We start from the raw sequence: 18,617 nt of genomic DNA, 5'->3' as shown, positions 1-18,617 counted from the left end.
GTTTGGTCGTGCATGCTTCAACCAGTTGTTCGACCCCAATACTAACATGCCACATGAGTTGGTGCAATCTTGACCAGAGTATCATGCTGGTGTTGGCCTGTCGATGGTGTCGGGGTACCTCGAGCCTTCATATGCACAGCATGATTACATGTACTACGAGGTATTGTCCAGTACTGTACGCGAAGAAGCATCGAGTCCTTCTCCGGAGTACAGTACGCTTGCTCAGCTAAGCAGGGTCACCAATGGGCGCAAAGGGACTGTCCTGGTCGATGATTGGATGTTTCGTAATCATTGCTGACGTGACGCGCCGTCGTCACGACATCCAGGGAAAATCCACAACTTGACACCCCGTACAACCTGTTTCGAGTCCAGCGTTCGGCCGTCGACTAACTGTAAGTACATATATGTATTCGAGTCGTGGACCAAAATAGTGCTTTTTACTGCGGTCCTGTATATGGTGTTTTTGTTTCCTACCACTTCCTACCAAAACCCTACCAGGTGGTCCTACCATCCGTATAATTCAGCAGTTATTCGTATCCCCCGAAATACCGTACTTCGTGAAAATAATCGGTATTTGGGGCACAGGATCCATTGCCCCAACGAAGACAACTTACTTCCCAGGGTGTACGTACAGTAGCCCACCCACAGTTTACAGTCAAGGAGCGCCGATTAATGCACCTCTGTAGAATTCACCAGACTGCCCTGTGTACTGCACTAAATTGGGCATCGCCTGAGGGCATAATAACGTTATCCATTTTGCGACTGATTTGTTGGACTGTGAATCATGATGGCATCATTTGCAGTACGCAATGTACCAACACTGCACGTCAAGGTCTCATTGCACAGACCTTAGACTAACGTTAGGTTTTACTAACGTTACGTATTAGCTCGAATATGGGTTGCAATAGTTTAGTCTCATTTCCAGGGAAGTCCTTGCAATTCAGTGACTTTCCATAATAACTTCAAAGGAATCTGCCTACCAAGTGACAACTGCCAGTCGCAATGCGTCACACCATGTCCTTGCCGAAAAAGTGCATGCGGTACAGCTCAAAATTCAAATACATCCATTGTTCACATTGCCTCAATGTCGAATGCGTCACATTAAAGGCAGACCTCCAAAACCGACCGCAGGTTTTTGTGGCGAAAAGCCCTACACGTGCGATGCCGTTCAATGATAGACCAGCGTAAGAGCCTTTGGGGCGCCTAAAACTTTTGTCAGCAGCCCTTATGTGTGGGGGGGGCTGCACGATCGGGACAACATCAACCGGTTAAATCCGTATAACAAATTTTAACCGGATTCCGGATAACTGTCCTACCATGTCCTACCATGCCATAAAGAGTAGTATATATTATACAGTAAATACTCCTCCACGTCTAGTGTTCCAAAGCTCTCCTCTATTCCTACATGGCGCTCTCCCATTCAAACTACAAGCGTTCAGGCACTACCGTGGGGGGAATTCGTTCGTGGTAGGGACTTTTTACACGAGCTACTAGTACATCTTTCGGGGGGGGAGGGGGGAGATGATACCCATCACGATCTACTACAAGTTACTACATATCGTCATCATTGTTGTCGTCGATCTTTGGCCGCATGTGGCTGGCACATTGAAACAACTGACGCACCAACCAATACAGCGGCATGAGCGGCCCCAGTACGATCAAAATGGCTTGCGCCGTGTATACGTGAACTGGAAAACGCACCAGGAACAGCGATAGGCACACGCCCACGACCCAGAGTACCCCCACAAGACCAAACACAACCACACACTCCCACTCATCATCGCCCTTGAGCTCTACACAACACACTTCCCATGAGGTAGATACTAAGTACACAGTCGTTTGTAGTCGTGACTCCATCTATTGTCAAGCAGTCGATTCGGTACATTCGAGTCGGAGGAGTGCTCCATCGTCTACGACTACCAGACGAGCCCAATCGACAATCGATACATATGACCAATCAAAAACCACAACTCGAATCAAGTAGCCAATCAAATCATCCGACCACGTAGTCAACATCGAAATAGTGTGTGTGATTGAAATTCGTGTGATGAAGGTCTTCTAACCAAATCGACACGACAATCGATACATACGACCAATCAAAAACCACAACTCGAATCAAGTAGCCAATCAAATCATCCGACCACGTAGTCAACATCGAAATAGTGTGTGTGATTGAAATTCGTGTGATGAAGGTCTTCTAACCAAATCGACACGACAATCGATACATACGACCAATCAAAAAACACAACTCGAATCAAGTAGCCAATCAAATCATCCGACCACATCGAAATAGTGTGTGTGATTGAAATTCGTGTGATCCTGGAAGTAGATATGGGGGTAAAAGGACAGTATATTATGATACTGAAAAGACACAGGCCTTTCACATACACTTGCAAGTGTAGTAGTACCTGTCATCGAGTGTTGTTGTGGCCCCGACACGCGACCGGTGTGCTGCTTGGACGACTGCGATTGTATACGGGAGAATCGAGGTCGCCCGCCTCGACGACGGACGGCGTCATATCCTTCGTCATTCGTCGTGGGGCCATCGTGCCAGATCCTACAAAACCGTACACCAACTTTGGTGTCCGCGCCAGTGTATATATGTACGTACGGGGAGCCAGGGAAGATCACTGGCTGGGTCTGGTACAGTTCCTAGCCCCCACAACCAACGATCAGATACGATCACTCGTACTCTTGCAGTATATAGTAATAACGACGATCCTGTACTACTACTAAGTAGTAACTGCACCTCTCGACGTCGTCCAGCTGGGCTCGGCAGCAATTGCTCCAACGACGGGGGCGACAAGGCACACGACGATGTGTTGACGGTCAACCTTTGTCGGTCGTCCCTTTCATCACGGAGCATCAGCATGACGACACTCTTCCCATATATCGTCGGATGACACTCTTCCCATATATACACTCAATATATCCCACACGTTTTCGACAGTTACAAAGTAACCGAATGTAACCGACCTCCTCGTCAAGTCTATCGCAGTGCCATGACCACCACCCATCTAAGTTGCATCGTCAAGATCGTCATCCTCGGAGACGAGGTCCACGACTAGTATCGCCGCCGCCGACGGTGACGACAGTCTGGCCATATCCGTGGTCGTCGCCATGTCGTCGTCGTCTTGTCGATCGAGGGGTTCCTGTTCGCCCAGTCGCCGCCGCCGCCGCCGCCTCTGAGCAAGTTCCACCTGCATTATGCTGCGAGAGGAGGACGAGGAGGGTGAGGATGATGGCGTCGGCGGCAGTTGTTGTCGTCGCGGCTTCTTCTGTTGCGTGGACGACGACGGTGTTACTGTGTGTCCATGGGATTTGGAATGGACTGGATTGATGGCTTCGGTCAACAGTCTGGACCAGGTCAACTCGTTCAGACACAGCGGACACGTGCCCACTTGCGGCACAAACGCCAAGTTCTCATGATGGGCTTGGAATCGTTTCGATAGACATGCGACATGGCACTTCATGGCGCACGAGTTGACGTAGCAGTGCAGCATGGGCTCATCCCGACAGGCTATCGGTTGGGAGCATTCATCGCACTTGATGGCGGCATCATCGTCGGCGTCGTCGTCGGACGTTGTGGTAGGCAAGTCGTCGAGCGGCGAGCACACGGTTCGCATGACGGGAGGCAGGCGGAATGCATTGAGCGTGCGACTCCATTCCAACATGTCTACCGACGAACATCGCTTCCAAGGTGGGTATGACACATCATACGAACTGCCTTTGACCTTACCGTGGGAAGTATACGACAACGTCAAGGACAGGTCGGACCACGGTGCCAAGTTGAGCACGAGATGCAATTCCCTGACTTTTCGCTGGATCGACCGCATCGGACCCAGAGATTTGTCGGTCTTGAGGTGGCCCATCGTTGGTTTTGTGAACCTGCTGTTGTATGGATGCTGCCAGACCCATTCAACTGTGCAGTGCGTTCGTGAGCTAATGTGTCTCGTACGAAGGAGCGAAGGGTCATGGGGGGCGTCGTACGTACATTGCAACGCCAGCTCTTTGGTGGGAAAGCCGTACACAACCAACAGCATTTCCCTGTGATATACATCATGTGAAAGGTGGTGCTGCTCCTTCCACAGACGATCTGGTTACCACGGCCGATGCTTGAACGTTTTCTTGGCCCCCTGGACCAACTCGCCATTGTGTTGTCGAATCCGACGCTTGGGGCTTACGGTAAAGCCAATGTACGACATCCGCATGTGCTTCTTCGGGTCTGCCGGCGTCAGCAAGTAGCATGCCAGGAACATCACTATACCCGTACTGACAAGAATGGTTTTTGACTTTTCTGAATATATTTTCCAACAAAAGGCAATATTCATTCAAACCTTAATGAATTTTAGTCAATATTTCGACGTATTTTTCATTTTATTTTTCTCAAAACTTCCCTCCTATTTACAGTATCCATGGTTGTACAGTCGCGCCATGGTCGATGAATACACTCTTGGCTTGATGACAAGTGACTGATGTTCTATGTTCCGTGGTGCTTGGCGGCTCGCGTAAGACAGAGCCACTCGACGGCCGAGCTGGTGCTGACAACAGGAACGTGATAGCTCGGGGTGCCCTTCCCTTGCACCACTAGCGAGTACGGCAACGTGTCGAGGATCTCCATTTGAAGCGGACTGCTGGTAGAGGAAGCAGCCGACGACTGGTACGACGACGACCTCGCCACAACCCCGTCGGGCTTGAGGTTTCGATCCAGGATACGCACACCGACAAGCGTGTTATCACGCCACCGGTCGATAAGGTCGCGGGAAATGTGATACCGGTCCGTGAGCACGACGATATGGTCGCGCATGATGTCGTTGGTGACGACGCGCACATTGTGCTGTTGGGGGGGGCATGCCAAGAACAAGCTCGCGTACAGCCAAAACAAGTCGTCTGGGGCCACCTAGTTGCATCCACAAAGCCGTGAGCAGCGAACTTGGTTCATCAACGTGTACTTCGCGGCGGCATTTGAACGCCACGTCGGTGGCTTCCCACTTGTCCAGGAAAGCTTTGTCCGCGTTGGTGCGTGTGCGGTGAAACACTTTGCCTTCCTTGCGCTATAATCGATCCCATATCAGTCACAAGACACAAACGACGATGTACCTGCCGACGGTTGGCTGTCGACGCCTTGACACTGAGCAGAGACTTTTCGTTAAAGTAGATGGATGGCATCGTGACAGACACGACGTGGCCCTGGGCCTCCAACTCGGTGATGACCTTGTCCACATAGTCAAAGCGGAACGCGCCGCCTTCAAAGTTTTGGTTCAAGTAGGCCACGTTCGGTCCATCCACAATGTAATGCATCTTCCCAGGGGCCACCTGTATCATACAGTAGCCAAGTCATCTTCTTGTGAGTACTGACTGGTATTGTCGAAATTTGATAGTACAAATTTGGGAAGGGGGTGCAATATCGCGCCGACCAAACCGTACCCACAATCGATCTGATTGGTTGAATTTCATTGAGAAATGGGTTTTGATTGGTTAATAATTTTGAGCTCATCTGAAGTAGCCAATCAAATCGATTTAAATTCCAACGAGAAACCACAACACAATGAAATTTCACTCGAAAGCACAATATCTCAATGTGGAGTATTTACCATATCCAAAGGTTCAACTTACAGGAAGTGCAAGGTAGATTTGTAAACGGTAATGTATGTACTACCGGACAAAAGCAAAACAAAAAAACGTAAAATTAAAATAAAAAAAAACGTTGATTCACAACATGCACATGTATGTATACCCAAGAAAAATACGAGAAAAAACATTGAAAAAAAACTCAGCGGTCGAACTGGGGGTACTCAATCGAATGAGTAAATCGGCAGACAATCGATGATCGACCAATCAAAACCCACAACATTCATCAAGTAGCCAATCAAATCCACTCATGCAACATCGAAATAGTGTGTGTGAATGAAATTAGTGTGACACTGGCCGATGGGTACAGTATTTACAAAAGTCAGTACAACGAAAATCAATCGATAGATTTAACGAATATCAGCACAAAAGTCCAAATTTGAGGTAAAACGACAATACCTGTGCATGCCGTCGGGACAGCCACGCTTCAAAGTCGGCCAGTGCCGTGAGCTTCTTGTTGGCTTCGGCGGCGGCATGATGTTGCTGCTTTGACGTGTGTCGGGAAGACGATGCGGCGACGCACATGGCTCGCACGACCTCGAGCAAGTGCGCCAGCTCCGCGGGACGGACAGTCAGTTTTTCGAGGGGTTCCCTGCACTGAGTGCACACCTATCCCTCGGTTTAACGACATTGTATACTATAAAGGCAGGACGTACTGGCAGTTGCTGGGCATGGCGACCGAGCGACCATTGTCCCATCGGCGCAGCGATGTGTGGTTGGGCGGTAGGACTCGGCGGGTGCCAGGCAGCTTCCCACGCTGATGCATCCGCGGGTGAGAATTGATAGCGCAATGCATGCAGGTCTTGCATGATCTTGCGCAACAGATGCTCGTCGTTATGCTGCAACGCAGCCAATGCAAACGATGCCTACGCGCGTAAACATGATGATGGGGATGACGACGGAGGATGGAGTACCAAGATGGGGCCGACTGTATCGGGGGGCAAATGCATGGTCGACGACGACTTGATTGATTCCCAGCACTTCCAAGCAAGTTCCAACGCACCGACTAATGCAAATAACGACGCGGAGCTTGGTCAGGAAGACGCTTCCAAGAGGACGCGTTAATACCTGCAATGTAATGCTCCATGAAAGGCGCGTGCACTCGAAAATGCGGCGGCAAGTTTGGAAACCGGTCCAGGCGCACTCGAAGCGAGGATTCGGCGTGGTCGAGGTGTCCTTGATGATGGTTAGATCGATCGTTCGTGCAGAAGGGATCGATACAGTACCGTGCTTGATCAAGAGAGCGACGACAGATGCCATGGCGCCGTCGCTCGGTCCGACAAGGTCATCATGAAGGAAGCGGTCAAAGTACGACACAACGTCGTGGAAGAACGACGGACTGAGCGAGTCGTGCTGCAGACACTTGTAGAAGAACGCATCCGAACCTTTCGAGTCGTATGGGGCGACACGGGACGCCAGCATTGTAAACACTTCCTCGAGCGTGGTGTTGCTCGAATAGAGCAGTCGATGGATCTGCGGTCGAAAGCCATGTTCTTTCTTGGGTACATCTGTGCTAAATGATCGTTGCGGCATGGCCACGATCGTCATCATGGAATTCTGCTGCCATCGGGCAAGCGTGGACATGTCCTGCCTCGATATCCTGGCCACATGTTGCCCCATGCGACCATGGAGGCGCCGCATTGTCGTCACTGTGAAGTACTCGCGTGAAGGGCCAATAATATCCGGACAAAATATCCGGTTATTTCTCATGTTTGCAGTTTCAACTGTGTTTTTCATCGAAAAAGGAGTGAAATCAAGGGATTTGATTCGCTAAAAGCCTTCAAGTAATTGAATTATGGACCAATGAAATGGCGTTAGATTTCGGATTGGTGCAATTTTGCGGTCTCGTAAGAACCACCAACTGACCGATTTCCGCATTTTGATCACCATGGTCGTCCGTCTTCGTCTGGCCCGATGGGGCCGCGTGCACTCCCCGTTCTACCGCATCGTTGCCGCCGATGCGCGCTATCCGCGTGACGGTCGTCATTTGGAGATCCTCGGCACGTACAACCCGCTTGCAGCGACGGATGGCGTGAAGGAACTGCGTGTGAACAACGACCGCGTCAAGTACTGGTTGAGTGTCGGCGCCCAGCCCAGCGACCGCGTGTCGTTTCTCTTGGGGCTAGCAAATGTGCTACCGATCCCGCCGTCTCGCGAATACACGAAGAAGAACCAGTCGAAGCAAGAGGAGAAAGCAAAGTAGACAACGTCTTGCCTTTCCAGACTAGAACCACAACTGCACATAATCAGCTCTTATCCTTCGTATCATACTATCCACATCTCGAGTGTTCTCGCATTCGTCGTCCGATGATGGGTTTCGACAGCAAGGTCAAGTCCATCACATACATCGCCGCGTCCCACGCAACGGTAGTATTGCCCCACACGGGGTCCGTGACATCTTATATTCCGCTACCACCTGCCTCTTCTTCCGCATCGCATTCTTCGACGCAGCCATCTTGCACTTGGCTACTACACAACAACAGTCCAACATGGCGAGGGGCGGCAAACGGCGTAGCCAACACTTCTACCGGACCACCTACTACAATAGCGATACCACCCATGATCGTCAAACCCCTCCTCGAAAGAAAGCCAAAGTCAGCAGCCCCGTCAACAAACGCGTGCCGGTGGATTTTGCCTTTGCCGCGGCCGTCGGCGGCGATGTAACTGGAGCCACCGTGTTCCAGCAAGACGGGTGCATCTACGATGCCCACCTCCACCAAGTTGACAATCGCAAACCTCCCTCCTTATGTTGCCATCATCTTGACATCGTGTGTAGGCGTCGTTGTCGTCGAGACGCCATGCGACGTGCCTGCTTCAAGTCGTAGCCACTTCGTACGGGTACTACGTCTGGCAACGGCACAATAGTTGGCACGAGGACGACCCAACGTCGAATGACGTGACGTCCACCGACTTGTCGCCGCTTTTCGTGTCGACGTCGTTGGCCATTGACTCGTTCACGTCGGAGTTTGAGCAAAAGACGGGCGTTGCGTGGGTCGATCGCGTCAACAATGTGACGCGGTTGCAAGTTGACCCGTTTGACGGCCTGTATTGGTACGATGAAAGAGAGAAAATTTTGCCACGTCATGAACGAATAGCTACGTGGCCATGGAGTACCCGTCGACGCACTCGTTAGCATTGCTCGACCATCGGTGCTTGGGTCCGTCCCTGCATACCGACGTGCGCAAGTTGATGTCCATATTGTACAAGGACGACCAAGATCGTCACGTTATCAAGCCATTTGATACCATTCCTGTGCCCATGCCATTGCCAGTATGTACAGTAGTTGCCATGCAAATATGACATTGTTATGGTTTCTATTTGTCTCACGTGGTTGATGTCGCAGTTGCCATACGCTCAAGTTGCCATCGAATTGGTACGACTAGCATTTCTGTACAGCAACTATGAGAGGCCAAGTTTACGAATAGGCACATTCAATTCTGGACCAAGTGGAGGCCACGTTGCAGGCAAAGGGGCCGCGGGGGCGTCGTGCCAAACTCCTAGGGTGGAGCAACCGATACTTTTCAGGTTAGAACCTTTTCACGACTACCATCAGTGAGTATGATGTAGCTATTCCACACACGTATCCGCCGCGCGTGATGCTGGATTCCATGGAAAAGGTGGAGAATTGCCGCGAGACGCTCAAGGAGCTGCACATGACGAGCGTAACAATGTCTTGTGACTGAACGCACTTTGAACCTTGGATGCGTAGCCCTCCCGTTCGTTTCTTCACCACTTGCCACCGCTGGACAACTTGGAGCAAAAGTATGCAGCGCTGGGCGTGGATTTGGAAGTCGTGCCCAAGGAGTCGCTGGAGTACGACTTGGTAGCCACGTACTTGCACAACTCGAAGGACCATGTTCAGTACGAAATGAAGATCCAAGCAGTGTATCGGGTGATGAAAGAGGTAGAACGACGTTGCCCCTTGTATGATCGCAGATTGAACGTGGAGGTATGACATGATTGTGAGGTCTTTTGTCATGCGCAGGACGAAACCATGGCATTCAAGCGGTTTGAACGATTTGGCAATCGAAAGGTATGACATGCGCCGAAACATGTGATGACGTGGCGGCTTGTAGCTGTTGTGGCACGGCAGCAGCATGACCAACTGGCCAGGCATTCTCAAAGACGGTGAGAGTAGCTACGTTACCATAGTATGTATTGACCATGCATTTAGGCCTTCAAATTGCCCCGCCGCACGTGATTAGCAATGGGCATAGCTTTGGCAAAGGCATTTACTTTAGCGATTCGGTAATGGCTGCGAAGTTGCAAGAAAATGTCCATCTGTTGAGCTTACGCTGCATTAGGTGTCGAGATCTGCGCCATATTGCCGCGCAACCATGGAAAAGAGCACGGGCATTCTGCTGTTAAGCGAGGTAAGCCAGTTGCCGTCCACAACTGTGATGACCAATCACATAGGTTGCGCTGGGCACCCCCAACTCGTGCACCACGACCAACTCGAGAGCGCAAGCGGAAGTGGATTTTGTCGAGTACCACAGTGTCCTTGGAGTGGGCTCGTACACGCCGTCGGCCGACGCAGAACATGTGCTTCCAGGTACTGTACGAGTATGATGGCGTACTCGTGCATTGACTTGCGACGGATAGATGGCGCGGTGATCCCGCTTGGAGCATTGAAGCGCCAAAACATGGACGGAAATCGGGCGGCGCATGTTCATCTTGGAACGGGTCTGGATTACAACGAATACGTCATCTTCAACCCCGCGCAGACGCGGATGCGGTTCCTCGTCGCGATCAACTTTTGCTTTGACGTATAGGATTGTAGCTAAAGTGCGAAATTTAAGATTATTCGAACTTATGCGAACTGACGGTTTCACATTTTTGTACCATGGAGACGACACCAATGCCGACCGAAGGAGGCGGCGGCATGCCTGCTGCCCTTGACATCACGCCACGACCGTGTCCGTTTGACTTTGTCCTTGGCGACCGAACGAAACGAAGTCTGCATCTGCACAACCCTTCCTTTCATGTCCCCTTGCACTTCAAGATACAATGCAACGTGTCGTCGCGCTTTCGACTACAGCCATCAAAAGGCATGCTGCAGCCCCGAGGCACCATTACGGTGTACATTCAGCTGTCTCCGCAGGTAGGTGGACGGTTCTTATGCAGGCAGCAGGCACCCTTACAGAACGTAGATGTCGACGGAAGCCGATTGTGTCTTCCTCGTGCTCTCGGTTCCTTCTCCAGACAACTCTGTCGACGACGATGTATGGAAGCGGGGAACATCAGTTATGATCTCCAAGCAATACATTTCCAGTCGTATCGTCAACGTTTCTGCCCCAGACAAAGCTGACGAAGTCCGTCCATCGCCACCGCCCCCGTCCGAGCCGCCCCTTGTGTTGGCACCGCCTTCGCTCATCATGACACTGCTCATGAAAAACAAAAGCAAACACCCCACGAACCAACTTACGGCCTCTGAAATCGCGTGCCTTCGCCACCGCAAACTGCACACGCCATCAGACGAGTGGAGCAACTTGATGTCGCAAGCCGCCACGAAACGCAAACTGCTTCAGAAACAACGCCAGTTCCTGGCCACGGCACAGCTTCCACCGCCCGTTCGTCCATTCCCGTTCAACTATGACACGCCCGTGGAAGTGCTGTCGCCGCCAGACTCGCCTTGTCGTCGCTCCGACACTAGCGCCACGTCCTTCCCGTCAAACATGCGGCGGCTATCCCATCAAGTCCCCATTGGGTTGGGAGAGCGATCAGGGAGCACTACATGCAGCAGCTCCTCCACGTGCGACTCGACAACAGGTTCTCGGACCCTGTATGAGGACGTGAAAGGAGATGGAAGCGGTCCCAACAAGGACACAGACGATGAACAACAACGGCAGGCATATAGCATGTGGACTCGGTATATGCTGGATGTGTGCGTGCAGCAGCTGGAGCAGGTTGATGAGGTAACGAAAGATCGACATCATCTCATGTGTTTTGGTCCACGGACGCATTGATTCGATCGTAGGTATGTGGCGACTTGGTGCGCGACACATCGCAGTCGGAAAAAGCACAAGCCAAACTGCTGGCTCTCAAGAAGTCGGCCCACACACTCGTCAAGTTGTGCCACACAAGTCCATTCCTACTTGACGGCCATGCACAAGGTAGTAGTTGCACGAGCAGTCCCCTCTCATCCAGGCGGTCACAGTTTCCTTCGAGGTAGTGCCAGGAGTAGTTGTAAGAGTTTAAGTTAGCAGATACTTCACATCGAGGAAGCCATCATTCGTTCTCGCTCGCGGCGCCTTGCATGTGGACATAAGAATCTACTCGTTCTTGTCCCCCTGACGTTTTCATCGGCATGGTGAGCTTGCAGTTCAATTTTGTACGAATTTGAGTGACAAGTTGTAGGCCAATCAAATGACAGGAAGGAGGGAGCATCCGGATAAACATATAGGATTTGAGGCACTCGACTCCAAGTCTTATTCCAAAATTCAAATTGGACGCGGCGGCGGCACCTCTCGGACATCATGTTTGTTCCGTTGAGCTCAGGTGAAGAGCACTTCTTGCGACAAGAAGAGTCTCAGCGGCGAAGAAAGCAGAGGCTTATCGAGGTACGTACTTCCATCGCTCGGTTGTGCGTCACGTGGACCATCCATTGCTTCTCTAGGTGCGTCGGCAAGAAAAACGGATCGCGCAGGAACAAGCGCAATGGTACAAAGCCCAGCTGAAGCAAACGCACAACAGGAAGCGCGCAGCACGCATGCAAGTGGCTGAAGTGGAGAAGTCTGTCGTGTTGTCGTCGCTGCACGCCAAGTACAATGCGTCGCTGGCTGCCATTGGCGACGCGCATACATTGGCAACGGAGCTCAACTCTAGTCTCCAGGCGCGCGCGAAGCGACAGCTTGAGGTCCTCGCACACAACGACGGCGTAGAAGACCAGCGTTTCTCGTCGGCTGTGGAGGATGCCCTCGAGGACGTTCGACGGCGCACCGCGCGGGAGCGCATTGCGCGCGAAAACATGGCCAAAATCCACGAAATCGCAAGTCGACAGCGGGCGCATGCCGAGAAAGTCCAGCGACACAAACTTGAGCGGGACGAGCGCGAGCGGCAGCATCGCGACGCGATGGCTCGTGCGGTGGAGGCGCGTCGGGAGCACACGACCGTATCGCCGACATCCGTCGCTCCCGTCCAGGTGCACGAGTCCATGCTTCATCACTCCCGCCTGCACGCCATGACGCACACAACATCATCCTCCGTAACGAGAAATCGAATCGTGCGGCACAATGTCCATCACGCTGCCGCGATGGATGCGTGGAACGAAGGCCGTCGTAAGCGGCACGAGGTGGACCAAGCAACTCATGCAAAGTTCATGGCCGCGGAAGCGCAGACAGCTGACGCCCGCGACCGCGGCGCCGTCGCCGAGCGCCAGATGGTCGACGACCTCGACGCCAAGACGACGCTGCAGTGGCTACAGGACGCAGACAGAGTGTACACCCAGCAAACAGCCGCCCGGCAGCGCGACCTCCGCTACGTCATGCATCGATCCGCGAGGGAGCGGCAGACCCTGGAAAGGGCGACGGAAGCCGCGTTTGAGGCTACGTTTAGTCGGTCGGGTTTTGAAGGAGAGGCGGCGCCATCGCCGCCGAGTCAGCCCAGCACAAGGGTATGGAATGTGAACCAGGATGGCCAGATGGAAGACGTCGACGAGGAGGCCGCCGACGGCCAAGCCCCTAGACGTCGTCTGCTGGATGTGATGCCCGCGGCACCCCCCACGGCAGCACCACACAGAAACCGAACGACGACGGAACCAGAGCATGTCCCAAATCGACGACGACGACGACCGCCGCCCGAGGTGTCGTCGGCAGTGTATTACCCACAGATGGATGATCATATATCGTCTACGAGTGTGCTAAGGGCAGACAAGGCGGGGCGTCGTGCGTGGCCTCTTGTGATGCCATCACCACGCCAGCCATCGCCTGCATCGAATGGTGACGACACTGGCACCGTCGGGGTCGAGGATTACGAGAGGCCATCGGCACTGGGCAAGACTGTGCATGGTCCAGCTGTGGACACGATTCAAGACAACGATGCTGTGGCAAGTCCAAAACAATCGATGACGTTGACAACAGATCCTGCAGAGATCGGAACGAACGGTAGACTCTACGAGGGTGAGCCAACCTCGGCAGAGAGTCCCCATGGATCGGTGTGGAGCAGTAGTAGTAGTAGTACTAGTCTCGACTACGACGACGATGGTGACACCCCCATCCCACCATTGCCGCCTGTGGAAGCGACGATAGCAGGACGGTTGTCACCGGCATTGTCACCACCAGTTGAATTCACGACGGAGCAGCATCCCATCATCTCAAGCGTACAACCAAACGAGTCACTCCAACCAGCAGCAGCATTGTCACCACGTCATGCACCATCTCTATCGTCATTGTCACCCAGCTCCAATCACAGCATATCGTCGTCGTCATCTCGACGTGGTGCTTTAACCAAGGACTTGTCATGTGTCAGGTCGTCGTCCTCGTCGTCGTCGTTGTCCGAGCCAGCAATTGCCACACAGATGAACGATGCTGCGTCCAGCTTGGACCCGAGCACACTTGAAGGCATCGAAGGCCCGAGCACGCTCACGACCTCCCACGACATGACGACCACGTTCACGGCGGCCAGTGGAGACGAGCCCCCGACTTCACCATCCGTGTCTACAAGGATGCTGGTATCGTCGGGTGTCATCTCGAGCCAGCAGTCGTCGCCCCCACACGATGACGCCACATCAGTTGCTCTGCAACATCTGAGTGGTTCACCTACACGGGTGGTGGTGGTCGTTCCCCCGACATCATCACCCCCTTCGAGTGGGGTCGACAAAGGAACCCAGGTCGTACATCCCGCCGACATTACTGTACCAGAGAGATCTCTACCGCCGCCCGCTTTGGTGTGTCGTACAGACAAAGAGGCCAAGTGGGACGCTGCCGACGTTCGGCTATCCATTACGTTCGACACGGCCGCCCCCCCGCCCCTTCGCGACGATTTCTGCCACACATCCAACGGCCATACATCTCATCTTCGTCGTGGGTCTCCATCTTGGCATGGCGACCACGAGTTCCACGTACGTCATGTTGTTTCTGTTTGCTTACTCGTTAGAATGGGTTCCATATGATCCGACAAAAAACTAGTTTGTGTTGTTGCTTACTCGTTACTGGATCATACTAGTATGGCATTTGAACTGCATCTTGTTTGGGTAGGCTGCCGCCAGTTCCAGCGATGACGATGACAATGCCGATGACGACACTGACTTGCCATGCTTTGACTTGAACTCGTCAACGTACTCGTCCGAAGGGTACGCGTGGGATCCTCATGCTCCTGCTTCTCCGCTTCAACCCCCTCGCCATCAGTCCGAGTCGGCGCCCACTCTGACATTTCCGCCGGCTTTCCATCCCACGGTTCGTACGTTGCGCCGGATGTCCTCTCTATCCAACAGCAGCAGCAGCAGTAGCCTCTCGTCGTCGTCGTCGTCAACTGTCTTTTCTGCCACGGCGGCGCGGTTGCCACAGTCGTCTTCTGCCCTCCAACGAGACCGCCAGCGCCTCCAGGACCTGCTCGGGTCCTCCTCTTCGTCGTCGTCGTCGTCTGCCTACTCGACCAAGGAACAACATGACAAGGAACAACATGATGCCATGCAATATGCCGTTGGCCGCATGCGACAGAGTGTGCACGACCTGTCCAACATGTCCACGTCACTAGTACCTACTACTAGTAGTAGTAGACGTGACGTGGCGAACGAAGAAGAAGAGGACATGGAAGTTGTTCCTATAACGAGGGAAGAAAAAAACGACCCGTCAACTGTCCGTGGTCATCAACGTGAACGGAACAGCGACGACAACCCTCCAGACAGTATGATGTTGGCCTGGAAATCGGCGACGACAGCACCGCTCATCAACATGGATTTGTCCATGGCGTCGTCAGTGGCCCCGTCGTCACCCATGTCGTCATCATCATCATTGTCATCGTGGTCGAAAAAGACATCGGAGCCACTGGCCTCCCAGCACTCGTTCTTCCATGACGACGACGACGACCATCCATCCCACGACATCATGGCGGGGAAGGCGTCGGCGGCGGACGCCCCGCTCGTGTTGCAGTGGCTCCAACACGCCCCATCTTTGTCATCTGACGAAAATGATCGATACGATGGTCGTGCAGGGCGGCCGTATCCGCCAGTCTTTGGTGACGACGACATGCCAGTGGGGGCCGACGACCTCCATCGCCGCCATGCGACCGAGACATCCTCTGGTGCCCATGATCAACTTCATCATCTGGACGACGTCCACACGAGTCACCACGGGGTCGCAACTACTCGGGATATCCACCACCTCAACTTTGAAGACGACGACGACGACGGATGGTTGGAGGGCAAGCGCAGTCTTCACACGTCCCAAATGTCTTCGTCGTCATCGAGTTCGTCGGTGGCAGACTTGGCTCGCGCGGCGATCGTGGACGGGCGACGGCTTAGCCATATCGAAAACCACATCGCTGTGCCAATGTCTGCCCAGGTAGTACTCACGCAAGTGCGACCTCGTAGTCCTCTTGATGCTGGGAGGTGGTTGCATGATCCTTTGCAACCTGCGATGCACAAGACGACTGAAGAACTGGACGATATGGCCACATCCTCCCTAGTAGATCATCCATCTACGGCCACGACCATGTCCGCAACAGCACATGTACACACCCAACCTGGTTCAAATCGGAATATCGTAGCCCCAAACTCTGAACAAAGCCTACCTAGCCCTGGTCCATGGCCACCTCGTGCCATGCACCACCAGCCAACGGGGTTCCTTCCCGCAGAAAGCCCCGCGCCGCTAGAACGACGACCACCGCTTGATGCAAAGTCAACAGAATGTACTGGCGACGACGGCGGCTTCTACTCGCCGGCTCGTGACATGCAGACTGCCGTTCAAGTGATGGTGGAGGACGATGCGCAATCGCTCCTGTCCATTCAATCGATGCAGTCATCATCACATGGACGTAGCAGTAGCAGCAGCAGCATGTCTTTGGATGACACGTCGACGTTGGTGCGCCAGTCGCTGGGGGCAGATGCGTCGTCGTCTCCCTCTGTTCGATCACCGTCGACGAATCCTGCGATGTCGTTGAACCACCCTCCATTGTCCTCCCCTGCTCGACCTCCTCCCCGTGTCACAGAACCACATGACCCTTTTCCCAACAGCGCCCCTTCGTCGTCTGCATCGTCGGGGGGCCATGTGAACGTGGCCGAGGACGTCGTGCTCGTCGCTCTCGGCAGCACATCCTTGCCCCTTCCGTCGTCGTCGTTATTATCTCATCGGGGGAACGAAGGCGCCTTGTCCACTATCATCCCCCAACCACCACAACAAGCCACCACCACCACCCATGACGTGTCTGCCATCTATGGCTCGGCGTGGAAAGTTCAGTTTGGCGCAGCTCGGACTCACAATCCTCCTAAAGATGCCAAAGATATAATCCAACGAGGTGTGATGCTCACGACCATCCACTCGTCGTCGTCACCTGCCGTCGACGCGTCTTCGATTGGAGCGACTGCCATGCAGTCGGTCCGGATGTCGGACATCCACGCAGCTCTACCGCCGGCATCCGCGCCGCTAGCTAGGCTCCAACCATCACCCCATAGCCCCCCCACGGCTGCTTCCATTCACCCAACGACCCATGATGCCACTCGTCGAGCTCCATCGACGTCGACGAAGGAGGAAGCATGCTCGTCGCGAGTGATCGTGTATCCGCCGCTATACTCTAGTACCTCGGAGGACTTTGTGCCGCCGCCTCCATCATTCAATAGGCATAGCATGAGACCCCCATCACCACCTTTGCCATCATCTCCTTCGTATGAACCAGACGATTCTGCCAGCTACGAAGAGGAGGATGCAGTGCAGCGGATGCCAGCTACACTCTTGCAATCGACGGGGCTTGGTGGGTCGTCTAGGTACGGTCCAAGTACACTCTCCATATTGATATGAATCCTGTTGTGATGACGTTCATTGTGTATATCTCTGTAGGAGGCCCATGGGTTTATATGAACGGGGCGACACTGGTGATGATAGCACATGCGAGCCGTATTGGAGCATGTCATATCGAGGAGATGGAAGAGGGATGCCGGAACTGCTGCCGCCGATGCCGTTTCCATTCCCCATGGATATGTCTGTGCCGCCGCCACCGCCGCCGCTCGAGCCGTCTTCGTTCGTTTATGTTGGTCCCAACACGAACAACGACGACCAAGAAGATGACATGTCGTCGTCACCAGAACCAGTCTCCATCGCCGACCACCTTCGGCTACGAAACCCCGCGCTGTACCACCGCATGAGTCAACGGAAGATGCCACGTCCGACTCCGTCCCGTGGCGGCACTACCCCCGATGAACAACGAGGTATGCATACTTGTTCCCGACTTCATGTCCACTCTCTATGTGTCGCCTGACATGAACACGCCAACTTGTGTGGTGCTCTTCTCATGAGGATTGATTGAATAATGTGCTAGCCCAACAGTCAAGTCGTGGCAGCACCGATGACCCTCGTACACATACGACACCATCCGCCACCGAGCACATTCTAATGCCGCCTTCCCAAGACACAACCAGACCGCCACCATCACAACGCAGGTCGAGGGTCCGTGAAGGCCGGGACGTCATCTCGCCGGCTGAAATGAAAGCGCGCAATCAGCGGCTGTACGAAAAGTTGCCCGAGGTTGTGGAACAGAAGCGACAGGATGAGATTGCAAGGCAGCGGATAGACCGACTCCGGAAACTCCGCGAAGACGACAAAGCCAGGCGGCACGCGGCCAGACGTGGCACTCACCGCTGAGTCCCCAGTACACTTCGAAGTATTTACTTGCACTCACGTCATTTTACGTTTAAACGGAACCGTGGACTTAAAACGACAATGCCAAACCGCTTTTTTTATGAAACGTGTTGGATTCCAAATCCTTTAACGCGTTTTGAAAGTTTTGAAAATATGGTTTAATGACACCGATTGGTGCAATATATGAAATATTTAATT

The 18,617-nt window shown here is 53.3% G+C and overlaps 7 protein-coding genes across 11 annotated transcripts; 5 read left to right on the top strand and 2 right to left on the bottom strand.

Annotated features, from left to right (window-relative positions):
* Nucleotides 1–1,551: 1,551 nt before the first annotated feature.
* Nucleotides 1,552–4,259, bottom strand: H257_13669 (hypothetical protein; the record flags this gene model as incomplete). Its single annotated transcript, XM_009841278.1, has 8 exons — nucleotides 1,552–1,793; nucleotides 2,409–2,557; nucleotides 2,612–2,652; nucleotides 2,750–2,849; nucleotides 3,091–3,676; nucleotides 3,740–3,922; nucleotides 3,995–4,047; nucleotides 4,105–4,259. 8 exons carry the CDS (start codon nucleotides 4,257–4,259, stop codon nucleotides 1,552–1,554), a joined length of 1,509 nt encoding a protein of 502 aa, XP_009839580.1.
* An 87-nt stretch (nucleotides 4,260–4,346) lies between these two features.
* On the bottom strand, nucleotides 4,347–7,296 carry H257_13668 (hypothetical protein). 4 transcript variants are annotated; one of them, XM_009841274.1, is made up of 8 exons: nucleotides 6,858–7,296; nucleotides 6,700–6,807; nucleotides 6,546–6,637; nucleotides 6,288–6,497; nucleotides 6,031–6,240; nucleotides 5,101–5,316; nucleotides 4,953–5,054; nucleotides 4,347–4,900 (listed from the first exon to the last, which is right to left on the bottom strand). In XM_009841274.1, exons 1-8 carry the CDS (start codon nucleotides 7,270–7,272, stop codon nucleotides 4,481–4,483), a joined length of 1,773 nt encoding a protein of 590 aa, XP_009839576.1. In that variant the 5' UTR covers nucleotides 7,273–7,296; the 3' UTR covers nucleotides 4,347–4,480. The 4 variants fall into 4 exon arrangements, with proteins under 4 accessions (XP_009839576.1, XP_009839577.1, XP_009839579.1 ...); XM_009841275.1 differs by having other exon boundaries at nucleotides 4,953–5,316; XM_009841277.1 differs by having other exon boundaries at nucleotides 4,347–5,054.
* Nucleotides 7,297–7,495: 199 nt separating this feature from the next.
* H257_13667 (ribosomal protein S16) lies at nucleotides 7,496–7,915 on the top strand. Its single transcript, XM_009841273.1, has one exon. It carries the CDS (start codon nucleotides 7,520–7,522, stop codon nucleotides 7,832–7,834), a length of 315 nt encoding a protein of 104 aa, XP_009839575.1. The 5' UTR covers nucleotides 7,496–7,519; the 3' UTR covers nucleotides 7,835–7,915.
* Nucleotides 7,916–8,120: 205 nt separating this feature from the next.
* Nucleotides 8,121–9,832, top strand: H257_13666 (hypothetical protein; the record flags this gene model as incomplete). The annotated part of the gene is made up of 10 exons (XM_009841272.1): nucleotides 8,121–8,351; nucleotides 8,408–8,682; nucleotides 8,727–8,901; nucleotides 8,975–9,004; nucleotides 9,057–9,156; nucleotides 9,199–9,293; nucleotides 9,341–9,535; nucleotides 9,617–9,664; nucleotides 9,708–9,782; nucleotides 9,806–9,832. The coding sequence occupies 10 exons, from the start codon at nucleotides 8,121–8,123 to the stop codon at nucleotides 9,830–9,832; spliced, it is 1,251 nt and encodes a 416-aa protein (XP_009839574.1).
* Nucleotides 9,833–9,968: 136 nt separating this feature from the next.
* On the top strand, nucleotides 9,969–10,403 carry H257_13665 (hypothetical protein; the record flags this gene model as incomplete). Its single annotated transcript, XM_009841271.1, has 1 exon — nucleotides 9,969–10,403. One exon carries the CDS (start codon nucleotides 9,969–9,971, stop codon nucleotides 10,401–10,403), a length of 435 nt encoding a protein of 144 aa, XP_009839573.1.
* Nucleotides 10,404–10,474: 71 nt separating this feature from the next.
* On the top strand, nucleotides 10,475–11,853 carry H257_13664 (hypothetical protein; the record flags this gene model as incomplete). Its single annotated transcript, XM_009841270.1, has 3 exons — nucleotides 10,475–10,732; nucleotides 10,782–11,546; nucleotides 11,609–11,853. The coding sequence occupies 3 exons, from the start codon at nucleotides 10,475–10,477 to the stop codon at nucleotides 11,801–11,803; spliced, it is 1,218 nt and encodes a 405-aa protein (XP_009839572.1). The 3' UTR covers nucleotides 11,804–11,853.
* Nucleotides 11,854–12,065: 212 nt separating this feature from the next.
* Nucleotides 12,066–18,513, top strand: H257_13663. 2 transcript variants are annotated; one of them, XM_009841268.1, is made up of 5 exons: nucleotides 12,066–12,191; nucleotides 12,248–14,689; nucleotides 14,826–17,548; nucleotides 17,622–17,989; nucleotides 18,100–18,513. In XM_009841268.1, exons 1-5 carry the CDS (start codon nucleotides 12,108–12,110, stop codon nucleotides 18,420–18,422), a joined length of 5,940 nt encoding a protein of 1,979 aa, XP_009839570.1. In that variant the 5' UTR covers nucleotides 12,066–12,107; the 3' UTR covers nucleotides 18,423–18,513. The 2 variants fall into 2 exon arrangements, with proteins under 2 accessions (XP_009839570.1, XP_009839571.1); XM_009841269.1 differs by having other exon boundaries at nucleotides 12,108–12,191; nucleotides 17,622–18,513.
* The last annotated feature ends 104 nt before the right edge of the window (nucleotides 18,514–18,617 follow it).

Source organism: Aphanomyces astaci, assembly GCF_000520075.1.
Source record: "Aphanomyces astaci strain APO3 unplaced genomic scaffold supercont1.50, whole genome shotgun sequence".
Classification (NCBI taxonomy): Eukaryota; Oomycota; class Saprolegniomycetes; order Saprolegniales; family Verrucalvaceae; genus Aphanomyces; species Aphanomyces astaci.
The sequence above is the reverse complement of the archived record's forward strand: the minus strand, read 5'-3'. Positions and strand labels throughout refer to the sequence as shown.